General features: G+C 55.9%; 3 protein-coding genes and 2 non-coding genes across 5 annotated transcripts; 2 read left to right on the forward strand and 3 right to left on the reverse strand.

Annotated features, from left to right (window-relative positions):
- The first annotated feature begins 3,154 nt into the window (after nt 1-3,154).
- B0T26DRAFT_t117 lies at nt 3,155-3,227 on the forward strand. Its single transcript has one exon. It is a non-coding gene; the product is annotated as a tRNA-Lys (tRNA).
- A 223-nt stretch (nt 3,228-3,450) lies between these two features.
- On the reverse strand, nt 3,451-5,645 carry B0T26DRAFT_710020 (uncharacterized protein). The gene has a single exon (XM_060441962.1). The coding sequence runs from the start codon at nt 5,177-5,179 to the stop codon at nt 3,650-3,652; it is 1,530 nt and encodes a 509-aa protein (XP_060296275.1). The 5' UTR covers nt 5,180-5,645; the 3' UTR covers nt 3,451-3,649.
- On the reverse strand, nt 5,593-5,681 carry B0T26DRAFT_t149. Its single transcript has one exon. It is a non-coding gene; the product is annotated as a tRNA-Pro (tRNA).
- A 778-nt stretch (nt 5,682-6,459) lies between these two features.
- Nucleotides 6,460-8,403, forward strand: B0T26DRAFT_775927 (uncharacterized protein; the record flags this gene model as incomplete). Its single annotated transcript, XM_060446605.1, has 3 exons — nt 6,460-6,464; nt 6,509-7,364; nt 7,432-8,403. The coding sequence occupies 3 exons, from the start codon at nt 6,460-6,462 to the stop codon at nt 7,990-7,992; spliced, it is 1,422 nt and encodes a 473-aa protein (XP_060296276.1). The 3' UTR covers nt 7,993-8,403.
- A 330-nt stretch (nt 8,404-8,733) lies between these two features.
- B0T26DRAFT_675783 (E1-E2 ATPase-domain-containing protein) lies at nt 8,734-12,282 on the reverse strand (the record flags this gene model as incomplete). Its single annotated transcript, XM_060439881.1, has 1 exon — nt 8,734-12,282. The coding sequence occupies one exon, from the start codon at nt 12,280-12,282 to the stop codon at nt 8,734-8,736; it is 3,549 nt and encodes a 1,182-aa protein (XP_060296277.1).
- Between the last annotated feature and the right edge of the window lie 568 nt (nt 12,283-12,850).

Here is a 12,850-nt window from a genome sequence, read left to right on the forward strand (position 1 = left end):
CTATGGGACGGAAAGTGGTCATCCTCCTGTAGCTACCACTCGAAGCAGCGTCTAGACCCTTTCACCTCGCGGACCTCGCGGTTTTGATTCTGTCACAATCGAATCGGTTTGATGAGGGTGTCCCATCCCCGAGACATTTGCTGGGTTGATTTTCTCCGTATTCAGTCCATCGACGGTGCGGATGGCAACTCATCTAGCCGCCATACCCGCTCCAGACTGCAGTGCGTACTACGTATGCGAGCATCAGACTCCTCTGAATCCCGGAGTACTCACTCGTCGTAGTCCATCTATCAACTCGGGTGGCTGCGGTGGACCCGAGCTCCAAAGCCCGTTCAAGCACATGTCGGAACAAACAGACTAACAACAGACGCGCATTAAATCAGAGTTTGCAAGTTTCGGATTCTATCAGCCGGTTGAGCGACATACAAGAGTTAACACCTGAAAGGACTCTTCTCTGGTACCCTAAGCTAGCACTGGTTGATAATACAGAGCCAAGAGACGATAGTTGTCCAGGCTCCACTTGGGCGACCGTAGTCGTGCGTTGGCCTCGGGAAATATAGCCATTCTCGATCTTGAAGTTTAGTTTCACGTCAAGAGAAGAGCACTCCAGCAAACTGCTACTCTACGGTGACTTCGACGCCTGTTTACTCCACCCCGTCTCCACCCCTGCTGTCATTTCTTGATCCTTCTCGCCAATCGACTAGCTAGGAACATGTCATGAAAAGTGATAGCTCAAGTACTACCTGACCATTGTAAGTAACATGGTGTTGTAGCAAGTCTAAGCGATGTAGAAACTGTAGGAGAGGGGGCTAGCCCCTTTGTCAAAGAGGGGGGTGGTCGATCATCACACCACCAACCAGCCGCACCTCCCGCGAAAATGTACCCCGACGACAGACATGTATGTGGTACGGCTTCCGCATGTCCACTTCTATTTGCAGGCGTGCTGGATGGAAACCCAATGTCATTGGCCGCACTATTCTTGCATCGGAGTGGCTCCGACACTAGACTCGAAGAAGCCTCGTAGCTAAGGTCTTGCTGGGTCGGAGAATCGTAAGGACGGGTAAATGGTAAGTGCTTTAGAACTCATTATTGGCACCCGATACAATCGTACATTTCGTCGATTGCTTCAGAACCTGCTAGAGACGACGAGTAAATATCTGCACTGCAGTGTAATATCCGCCAACCTCCAAGACGGCCGGCGCTGCAGGTTGTCTGCTTGCCAGAAATACCCGATTTCAGTCGTTGGCACGCATGGTCATCCTACATACATCCACATCCCATCTGGTTGTGGAAATTTTAGTTCTTTCGCTCTATCTGCGTTGTTGTCGTTGACAGTTAGGAGGGGGGGGGGCCCTAGTTCTCACTCTTGGTCGTTTTCGATGTGAACGATACCCTTAAATTCTCGTGTTGATAAATTCTAAAGATTTCTCGTTCTCAGTGCGGAAATTTGTCGCGTCCACTACTGTCGTCCCCGATTGGGCCTCTTACACATACACCAGTGACATAAGGCGAATCTGAGACAAACAAATGTCTCCAAGTAGACGTAGTTCCTGAGTGGCAACAGCTAAGATGCTTGATGCACGTCGATAGGCCTGACAGCTTTCAATATCATGTGCGGTGACGGTAGAGTCTCATGGCGTTACACAGCTGCGTACAAAAACTAATATCGACTACGTCATATGTTTTACCACTGTCCATGAACTCTCGCCCCTATGCATGCACGGACAAAATCGACAAGAATCGAGACGACAACCGGGTAGGGCAACGAGATCCGAAGATCGCCAGCACGGTCAATCATTTTACAGGTTTAAATGGTGCTGATCCGAGAACCGGCGCCGCTCGCAAGCAAGGAGATTGCCTCTCATGCAGCGATGTTGATCGCGCACCGCCGATCTCTCCGTCCAACCGCAGAGCCCGCCACGCTCCACACCTCCCCTCCCGCAGTGACATTGCGATGATGCAAACCGGGGAGAAAACAGATGAGGAGATGGTGATTTCGTATTCGGCGATCAATAGGAGATCCTCGGGTTGCACCGGCTAGCACCCCTTGTTGGCTATTATCTCGGTCCGCAACTGGCGACTTGCAGTGTCTGATGAGCCGGTTGTTCACTGCGTTGTAGTGGGCTGGCAATTACCTTCGTTACAAGTTATGGGTCGCTCTGCGAATATTTGCTAGTAATCAGACGCTGGGTATTTGTCTCGAACAAACGTCTCCTGTGAGACCTCGGTGTAAAAAGTGACGTAGACGGTTATCAGACCTTCGCGGTTCCCACGTGAGACCGGCACAGATGCTAATTTCCATAGTGAAGTTTGGCCATGCCATCAGAGACGTGACGTAGTGTCTCAATCCGAGTTGGTGAACACAACAGACATAAGGCATACTGATGAGAGGTCTAGACTAATGTGTGGCATTACAGTAGGAACGGGATTTACAGCAACGCGATACGAGGGAACATGTTCATGAGACTATATCGGAGACTCTGCGTTGCTTCCAAGTGGTGTCGAAGCTTACTGAACTAATCCTCGTCAGCGTCGGAAACCACAGAATTCAATCATGCCGGATTTTCCTGGGAAAAGATGAATCAGGTCTTGAATCGAAAGCAAACGAAAACGAAACTTGACTCTGCATGAGGCAAAGTTCACTATACCTAAACCCAAATTTCTAACGAGTAAAGTACATTCAGGGGATTGAGAAGAAAACCTTGGTGTTGGAGCTTGTCAGTTGAGTTGCCAGAGTTGAACTCGACGTTTTCCAAATCTCATCAACCCCACGACGTGATCCAAACTTGCTGTGTTGGGACAAATTACGAATAGATGATGCAATCGTTAAAAGGCATGATCCTCAGTCTTGGGACTCCTGTGGTAATATCAGCTCTTCCAGGTTAACGACCCCCCCCCGGTGCCCCTCTCTTGCTCTAACTTCCAGTTTGGTTCAACCTAGTTGTACTTTCCCTCCCTTCCAAACCTTCTACGCCGCTATAGCTGTGGAAAAGTCAGTGACAAACTGACAAGGTTTGTTGAGCACCGCTTATCCACTCGATGCTTTCTCGAGTCATGGACCTGGTGCCCCATACCTCCAGGAACCACAAACCCAGCGGTGGGGCCCTGATAACTGCTCCGTCGGCTCTCCACATCATCCAAGAACAAGAACCTCGCCCGGCTAGCTCAATCGGTAGAGCGTGAGACTCTTAATCTCAAGGTTGTGGGTTCGACCCCCACGTCGGGCTCAATTCCCGTCGGCGAGTTCTCCTTTTTGCGTCTTTGAGCCGCTCAAGTTGCTGGCTGCAGAAGGCCTCCATTTTTGGCATTCTATCTGGCCGCGACACATGGAGTTAAGGCAGTCATCGACCTTCACGGGCATCTCAGTCTCTCTCTGTGGGCGAGACATTGCTCCGGGGGAGATTAAGAGTCTCACGCTCTACCGATTGAGCTAGCCGGGCGAGGTTCTTTGCAAGTTGCTTATAATTCCTGCATAGTAGTAAGTGAATAAATAGGTAGGGAGCTTGCCGGGTGTGGACCTGGCTAGACCTTATGGGAGCGGATAATTTAGGAGCGGATAATTTATTGTTAAGAGGGAACTAACATGACTCGGACACCCGAAATGGCTGGGAGCTGGTGGCCTTCTCCATTAACGTCACAAATGGATATCTTATCCCAGCCATTCTGTCCAGTCTGGCTGGTACGTGTTTTGGGGATCATAGCACAACAGGACGAACAAGAAGGCAGCTCCGCCAAACAAAGTGTTGCCGATCGATGCCCACACTCGCAATGATCTCGGTGGGTCGATCTTGGTGGGCCACGGGACGAAAAGAAAAGAGTACAAAAAGACCATCAGACCCAGAGCAAGAGCAAAAAGGAGAACACTTGAGACATGGTCGAACACGTCGTGGAAGAGGAACTGCAGGCCAGGTATATCATAGTCTAAAAGGAACTGGAAAATATAAAAGTCCTTGGCCCCTATCTTGGGAAAAATGTTGTTGGAACCGAGAATGTGCTTGGCCTTTTCCGTGAAATGGACAGTGGAGAATACCATGGCCGTGGTCATGGGAAAGAGCCAGAAAATAAACAACAGTAGCCGTTTCCAGAAATATTTGGAAGTGTTGTCGAGTGAGCCGGTGAGAAGTGCGATCCAGCCAAAAATCAAGCTGGGCCACAATATGACGAAAGCGAAGGAGGATACGACGTAGACAACGGCATACCACACGGTCAACAAAACATGGAGAAACCCCGAATGGCTCTGGGGATCCCAGTCGCCGAATGCGAACAGGTAGCTCGGATAGCCAAAGAAGGGGAGGTGGAAGGCCATGTAGAGATACAGCCAGTTGTCTTCAGCGCCGGCGAGGCTGTGGTTGAGGGTCCGCGTGGTCCGGACCACGATGGCCATGTCGATCTCGTCCATGGAGCGGGAATGGAGGAGCAGGAGAAGGATCTGGATTGCCGCCCACCCCGCAATCATCAACAGACACAGGGTCGTGAACATCCGGCTCCCGTGCTGGATTGCGACCAGTTTGAGCATTACCAGGAGAACGGATATGCCCGCGACCAGGTCGATGCGGCTTTCACGACGGGCAAGCGCGTTCGAGCCGAGGGCCTGGTTTAGAATCCGCGACTTCTCCGTGGCTGCATCTTCGGAAGTCCAACGAGATTCGGGTCCGTGAGCACCAGGGGGCATGTTGGCCTCGGGCTCAGTGGTTCGGCGTCGCACAAAGCCCGATGGCGAGTTTTGGCCGTGCGCTGTCGAAGAGCCTGAGCCTTCGTCTGGACCACCGAATCCGGGGCGAGGCGGCGGGTCTGGGACGTCTCGGTCTAAGAAGCTGCCTGTCAGGAGCCTCTCCATGAGTCCTCCGTCGCTCTCGCCGGCTATCGTGGCCCGCAGCAGCAGCAGCGCGGCCGCAGTATACTGGAGTCTCTCCAGGACGCCAACCCAACTCTGCGACCGGGAGTGATATGCCACCTTGCTGGGATACCAGAAGACGATGCAGGCCTCGACGAGCGACGAGACGGGGTTGACGCGCCAGAGGAAGCCGCCGAGCCCGCGAAACAGGAGGCTGCCGTACGGCTGCGTGAGCTGGCAGATTTGCAGTGTGAGCAACATGCCAAAAACGTTGGCGCGCGAGAATTGGTTGCCGTCGTCGCAGTCGCATGCCGTGGCTGCCGACCCGGCAATAGCCTCGTCCATTGTGGCTGAGATGTGGGACGGGCAGTTGGTTTGGTTAGGCCTTTAAATTTGAGGAATGGATGAGACCAGGCTCTGCTGAGTGGCTCGAGTGTCATATCGTGAGCTGAAATCGAGAGAGCTGAAATCGAGCACGTGCAGGTTCGCCCAATCATCCCAAGTAGGTCAAAGCCAATTACGAATTGGAGGCATCGAGGGCTATTTATTGTCTGTGGGATTGAAGAGCCATTTTTTGCTCTCTTAAATCTCACTATTCTCTGTTTGCAAAAGGGGGCATCCAATCGCCAAGCAGCAAAGTGCAGGATTGTCAATATTTACCGCCGATAACGTCGCGTTTGGCAACTCTAAAAAGATTCGCGACAGTGCGAACCCTAGCAATTCAGGGGTTGGAACGCCAAAAAAATAATCATGTGATGGGGGCTGTCCGGGGATTGAACCCGGGACCTCTCGCAGAAGAGCTCGTGGGAATCCCAAAGCGAGAATCATACCTCTAGACCAACAGCCCATTTGCTGCATAATCCTTCGCTTTTGTCTGACCTCATCAAGCCGGAGGAGGCGCGGTTTCTAGAACTCTACAACCACGCCGCATGACTGATCAACTCGACACCGAGTCATTGCCAGGCGTGAGTCGGGTATGTCGCTGGGCAGCTAGCCGCAACAACTCTGTGAACTGGACGTCAGCCCGAACGTTGCGCAAATGTTATTGGAACTCGAATTTTTGGACGTTCAAATGTATTCATTACCGCTCATTATTCCCCTATTGTTATAAGAAACTAGCGTGGTTGACTCAGTGCGAGAAGACTTTCGGGGCAACCCCTGAGTAGCTGAGTAGAGACCAAAAGGGGTTGGCGAATTTGTGTCTTGTCAAAATTTGCAGGTTGCACAAAACAAAAGGTCTTGCTGTCCGGCAATGAACTAATCTAGGCCACTATTGTCAGCTTGACAAGCAAGGCATGGGCCTCGCAAACATGTGGTGCCTTTTCAGCTAGTCGCGCCGGGATGAGGCCGCAGCGGCCGCTGAAGCCGGCCACACCATACGAGACGCCCTGTGGCGAGAGACATGGATGCGCATTATGCTATCGATCTCGCGACACTCAGCCACCGCCATATTCTAGGCGCCCGTGGAGGCACAGACTTGTCCTGTTCAGACATTTGTGTGCTCAAATCTTGGGCCGGCCTTGTGCTGCCGCGAACATGTCGATACATGGTATTGTCACGGGGACACTTCAACATTGCGAGGGCCCTTGAGAGACCAAGCAACACCCAGATCAGTGTCTGACACGATGAGGTGAGCATAACCACCCACCTAACACTGGCTGCGTTCACTGACAGAAAAAGCCACAGCAAGCGCGTATTCACCACACTAACAACCCTCGCATCCCTCCTTCCCAACATCCACGGCGCGGCACTCCCCGGCAACGCGCCGGCGGTATGGGCAGAGCTCGAGCGCAACCGAGCCAACACCAGCGCGCTACACGCGACGCCGGCGCCAGCATGGGTGGCGCCGCCAGAAATGCGCGGCACGAGCGGCATCCTGTACAGCTGCGTGCTGACGCTGTTCGCGTGCATCTACACGGCGCTGCACCTCAACATCCCCGCGCGCCGCAGCGCCGGCGCCAGCGATGCCGCCTCGCGCCTGCTGCGCGACAAGTGCGTCTGGGCGTTCCTGGCGCTCGTCGCCCCCGAGGCCGTCCTCTACTGCGCGTGGTCGCAGTTTGCCGAGGCGCGCGCGCTGGCGAGGGATCTGCGTGCGTTGGAAGCAGAGGCGGCGGGGGCGGGGGCGGAAGCTGGGAATAGTGCTACCAGTGGCCGTGGTGACGATAAAGCTGTCGCGGACGCCGACTGCGCGTTCGACCTCAAGTACGGCTTCTTCGTGGTGATGGGCGGGCTGGAGATGTGGTACCCGGACGCGGATGGGCTGGGGGGCGAGAGCGCGCGCACGCTGTCGGCGGGCGGGGTGCGCAACCTCGCGCGCACCGCGCTAGAGCCGCTGCGCGTGCCCGGCGCGCTGATCGCCGACCGCAGCAAGGCCAACACGCTGCAGAAGCTGCTCGTGCTGCTGCAGGTCAGCTGGATGGCCGCGCAGTGCGCCACCCGCGCCGCCTACGGCCTGCCCTTGACCCTGCTCGAGCTGCATACTCTTGTGCATGTCGCCTGCGCCGTCGGGATGTATGTCCTGTGGTTCAAGGTGAGGTTGGCTAGGGACAGTTGTGTGGAGTTGCGAGAGACAGGCTGACCGTTGGTGAACCGCACAGAAACCCCTCGACCTCCGCACGGCCGAGGCGATCGACCGCGCCGCGTACGGCGGGCTGGACGGCGTCGACCCGGCGCAGTACTTCAGCATGAACCGAACCAAGCTGGTGGCCGACTTCGACGCGCGGTGGCTACAGCGCGTCGATGCGCAGGAGCTGTGTCTGTACATTGTGCAGAGGGGGGTGCTGGGGGCGCTGATGGTGGTGCTGCCGATAATCTACAGCGGCGCGCACCTGGCGCCGGCGTGGGATCTGGCGGGCGACTTCGGCTTCCCGTCGGCGACCGAGGCGCTGCTGTGGAAGATCGCGTGCATCGCCACGGCCGCTTCCGTACCCGCCCTCGTCGTGTCCTTGTACTTGCTCGAGCTCGTGTTCCTGGCCGAGGTGCCCACGTGCCTGGCCGTGTTCAACTGGGTGCACCTCAACTACCAGGGTCGCGTGTTTGTCGTCGTGTTCCTCGTCTGCCGCGTCTACATTGTCGTCGAGGCCTTTGCCAGCCTGCGCGCCGTGCCCATCGGCGCCTACCTGACGCCGTCCTGGATCGAGATGATTCCCCATGTGTGAGGAAGGGTTGGAGTGTCAGACACGAAGAAGCTAGGACGGATGCATTTTTCTTTACCCGCTGTCCTAGGGCTTTGTCCTAGGGCTTTGGGGAGGAACTTTAGAAAAACTTGTATGTTGAGAAATGGTTCAAGTCTTTTCGAGCAAAGGGCAGTTTCTACTTGGAGTAGCTTAGAGCTGACCAAAGCATCTGGCTTAATTCTAAATACCCTTGTTCGTATTAAAAACATACCCCTATCGAATCTGGCTCAGACCTATCTCGGCCCCTGAAACTGCAAGACCAGTGAGGTGGAAGAGAGTAATGATAGGGCCAAATGTATCTTTTTGATTTAATTCCGTCTGCCATCACGAAAACATACTAAAGGCGCCTGATCTCGTGACTAAAAAAGCCTATCGTATACAGCGTAGCAGCGACCGATGTTAAAAGGCGGGGAACAGACTGGTGCGTGGCAATTTCACTTCTGCACCGTAAACAATTCCAGGTTTGTTGGCTTCCCATTCAATATGGGATCGTTCGCTTTATATTGAAGGTCACTCGAGGGGCTCGTAAGTTGCTGGCCAAACATAACTAGGAGCACACGACCGGAACCTAGTAAAGTAGAAGACTGAGACAACAGGGGGGAAATTATCCACCTATTGTCGAAATGAAATGAATAACAGCTGGAACTGAGGGTAAGGATAGGTGACCGAGAGATGATAGAGAAAAAGACCCAACAAACAGTACGCGTAGAGCTCGAGGCCGAATCATGCAGAACTAGCGGAACCCAAATCCTTCAGCCCCTTGGACCAGCGCAGAAGCACCGCAGCGAGAATGACCGGCAGGACGCTGACGAGCTCGCCAAGGCCTGCATACTGAGGCGGGATCCTGGCGTGCACGAACGCTCCAGCGCCCAGCAAGATAGCAAACAAATTATAGACGAAGCTCCAGGCGAAGTTGAAGCGGATCCGCGCGACGGCCTTCTGGCTCACGGCGATCACGGTGAGGATGCCCGCCGGGCTGGGGCGCATGAGCACGACGTCGGCGGCCGACTTGGCCACGTCGGCGCCGGTGCCGTCGTCGCCCGTGTGCACGGCGACGCCGACGGTGGCCTGGGCCAGGGCGACCGCGTCGTTGGTTCCGTCGCCGCAGAAGATGACAACGGGGAGCTCGTCCGCCTTCTTTCGCGCGGCTCCGATGCCAACAGAATCGCCTGCTGCTGTGCCCATGATTTGCTGCACGTAGGCCTGCTTATCTCCGGGACTGCAGCGCGAGCGCACGTTGCTGTCGGGGACACCGAGCTGCCCTGCCACCGAACGAACAGCGCCGTCGTCATCGCCCGAGACGATGTGGACGGCGATGCCGCGCTTTTGCAGCCCGGCGATGGCAAACTGGGATTCTGGTCGAAGCGTATCCTCGAGTGCGTAAACGGCTCGCAGCGGGCCATCGACAGTGAAGCAAAAAGTTGTATGGCCTTGCTCGAGCAGAGGCTGAATGCGTTGGTCCGAGGAGAGGTTGAGCCAGCGAGAATTCCCTGCACAAAGAACTTTGCCCGCTGCAGTACCCTCCACGCCTTTTCCAGTCAGGACTTTGGAGTCAGAAACCTGCTCTGGTGATACGCCTTTTGCTCTCAAATGTGCAGCGACGGCCGCCGAGACTGGGTGTTTGATGCCCTCCAGCAAGCCGAGCAGCAACGCTGCAGAGTCGTCATGGCTACCTCCTGTGTACTCCTCGCGTACGACAGACAGTTTCCCTTGCGTAAGCGTGCCGGTCTTGTCAAAGACGACGTGTGCAGCCTTGTGGGCAATTTCGATGCTCTCCGCCGACTTGAAGACGACGCCGTGCTCGGCAGCAACACCGCTTGCGATGACAATGACCATTGGCACGGCGAGCCCAATGGCACAAGGACAGGAGACGATGAGTACCGTGATGGCGTATGTGATGGCTTGAATGGTGGCTTCAGCTCCAGGTTGGCCGCGAACAGCGACCCCAACCGCAATCCAGATTACAAATGTAATGGCTGTCAGCAGGACGACGACTGGGACGAAGTAGCTCGCAACGCGGTCGGCTAGATGCTGCAATTTCGGCTTGGATAGTTTTGCCTGGTCGACCATGGCAGCAATCGCGTTGATGGTGTTGTCGCCGGGAACCCGGGTAAGCCGAACAACGAGCGTCCCGGAGCCGTTGATAGTTCCCGCGATGACGGTAGACCCGGGCCTTTTCTCAACAGGCTTCGATTCTCCGGTAATCATAGACTCGTCAACTTCGGAAGACCCGGACAAGACGGTACCGTCTGTTGGGACTCTCGAATCAGGAGCAACCTTGAAGACGTCGCCGTACTGCAGAAGCCGGGCGTCAATCTCTTTTTCGCTGATTCGATCTTCCTCCACCAGAACAGCAGCAGACGTCTGAAGCGACTGGAGTGAGATGGACTCGACAGCCTTTTGGCGAGCAAGCGTGGCAACATATCTGCCAACCATGATCAGGGTAACCAGGAGCGTGCTCGTCTCGAAGAAAGTCCCCGTGGACAGTGGACGGCCTGCCACCAGATAGCCAAAAGAGACGACAGAGAAGACGAAAGCAGCGCTCGTGCTCAAGACAATGAGCAAATCCATCTCAACAACCCTGGAAAAAACCAGGCTCTTCAGCGCCTTGGGGTAGAAGGGGCCTGCGACGACGACCTGGACAACGGTAGCAAGTGCCAGGGATGCAGATGCGTACTCGATCCTCTTCTCGGGAAGCGGAGCCCAAGCCAGCACCAGAACCGGAATAGTCAGAATCGCCGAAAGCAGGGTCATGTAGCCAACATGGCGCACGTGTTTATTGCCGGCCGCGAGGGTTGGATCGGCACGAGGGGGAGCGAGAGACACAGGACTATGCCAGCCATGCTCAGTAAGCTCCCGCGCACCTATGATCTTGGGATTGTAAGTAACCTGGACCGCCTTCTTGCCAATGGCTGTCACGTCTGTAACGCCATCAGGCCACTGCTGCTTGATAAAAGTCGAGACGTCGACTGGCGCGATGATGTCAAGGCTGGCTCCTTGATTTGTGAGCCTGTGGCAGGAAAACTCGGTTGTTCGTTCGAGGTGATTTATGATTTCGGCTACGGACCCAGCCGAAAGATCAAGATCAAATTCGGCTCTGGAAAGCACTAGACTTGTTTTGAGATTCCTGACCGGCTTGAGAGAGGCGAGGGTGCGCTTCAGCTTGGTCTCGCATCCTGTGCAAGTCATCCCCGAGATGCTGAGAATGACATGCTCTCGCTCCGACAACCCCTTTTCGAGGTCAACATTCGAGTCTTTGTCGGCAAGCCCACGCTCTGGCTCACAGACAACCAAGGAGGCATCTCCGTCCTTGGCACAGCAGGCATCGGCGCAGGTATTAGCGGCACTCAGGGGACGGGTGTCGCCACGGCAGCCACCAGAGCATGAACTACGGGTTCTTCGCGGAAGACCACTGCAGCCCGCTTTCCCTACAACCCGGGACGTCTCGGCCGAGGGGCAGGAGCCTGTCGGAGCGGCGCAGCAGGAATCGACAGAGGGGCGTGGTGTCGAACGAGAGGAAATGCGCTTTGAACCTCCACGCTTCCGGTCAGCCGACGAACGCTCCTTGGGTAGACAGCATGACTCCTGCCCGAGAGCATACAAGGCGCGGCAGATGCAGCCCAGAGCCTCGAGGGTAGCGGCGTAGGCGTCGCGAGTGGCGCGGATATGATGGCCGCATGGCTTGCCGCTGTTTGCTCCTTCACACTGCGACGTTGAACAGCAGGGAGACTCGACCCGAGGTTTGGGCTTGGCCCCGTAGTTTTCGTCCTCGCATGCACGGAGGGCAAGACGATCGAGGCAGGTCTCGTCGCAGCAAGGAGACTGCTTGTTCTCGCAGCACTCGGGCGCCTCCGGCTCCTTCGAGGCGGCATCGGGAGCACAACAGCTGGCGCCGACGCCACGGCCGGTTTTCGCTCCGTTGATGTTGTCTTGGCTGGCTTGGGTCGCCTCGTCACAGCAGCCATCTTGGCAGCCGCCTGTTTCCGAAGCGCCAGTCGAATCGCACCCGCAGTCGTCTTGAACTGGGTCGGTGACGTGGCCACAGTCGTCGCAGCAAGTCGCCGTGTCTTGCAATGGCCGACCAGGGGCGGGACTGGCGGTGCGAGACGTCTTGCCAACGACCCCGCTCGCCTCATGCTCGAGCTTTTCGCCAAAATCTGTTGTCGTGTCGCCCTGTTCGGGCAGTTTCAGAACGTCGACCTCGGCTTCGGATCCAGAGAGTCGCTGGACCGGGCTCTGAGCCGGGGCGCAACATGCCGAACCACAAGCCATGGTCACACGGAAAGAAGCGGGAGCGGCTGTGCACTGGCGAACGCTTGTGATTAGGAGTCGCAAAAGCAAGCTTGTCGTGATACTTTCCAGGGTCGGGTTTGAGCCTCGCCAACACTCGCTCGTCAAAAGACGGATCAAATTGAAGACGAAAGAGACCAAGAAGGTGGGATGGAGCTCCCAAGCCACGCTCTCAACTGTCGAGAATATCCGACCTCTATCGCATGATGGCAGGAAGGCCCTGCTGAAGGCCCCGCTGAAGGTCTGGCCACAGCATGTGCATCTAAGCGCTTTAGGTGGGCGGGCGGGGGGAGGGGGGGGGGGGGGGGGGCGAGCGGGGTAAGTGACTTTCATGCCAACTTACCACAGCAGCGCAGTCTCGGCCCTTGCGCAATTGTTTCCCCTTAGGTTGCCTTTCTAGAGCAAATGGCAATGCGGCTGCAAGCTGCGTGTGGTACACTTCAGTTCAGAGCCGCATACAACCTCACACCTACCTTGGATGCCTTGGACCTCCAGGTCCCATGGGACCTTTGAACGGGCTCAGACTCATTGCTGTCGTCCTTGCCAGGGC

This window comes from Lasiosphaeria miniovina (assembly GCF_030549165.1).
Source record: "Lasiosphaeria miniovina strain SMH2392-1A chromosome Unknown B0T26scaffold_4, whole genome shotgun sequence".
Lineage (NCBI taxonomy): Eukaryota > Fungi > Ascomycota > Sordariomycetes > Sordariales > Lasiosphaeriaceae > Lasiosphaeria > Lasiosphaeria miniovina.

Excerpts from the sequence above, each read along its gene's own strand:
- B0T26DRAFT_710020 (XM_060441962.1), bottom strand. The coding sequence starts at position 5,179 with ATGGACGAGGCTATTGCCGGGTCGGCAGCCACGGCATGCGACTGCGAC.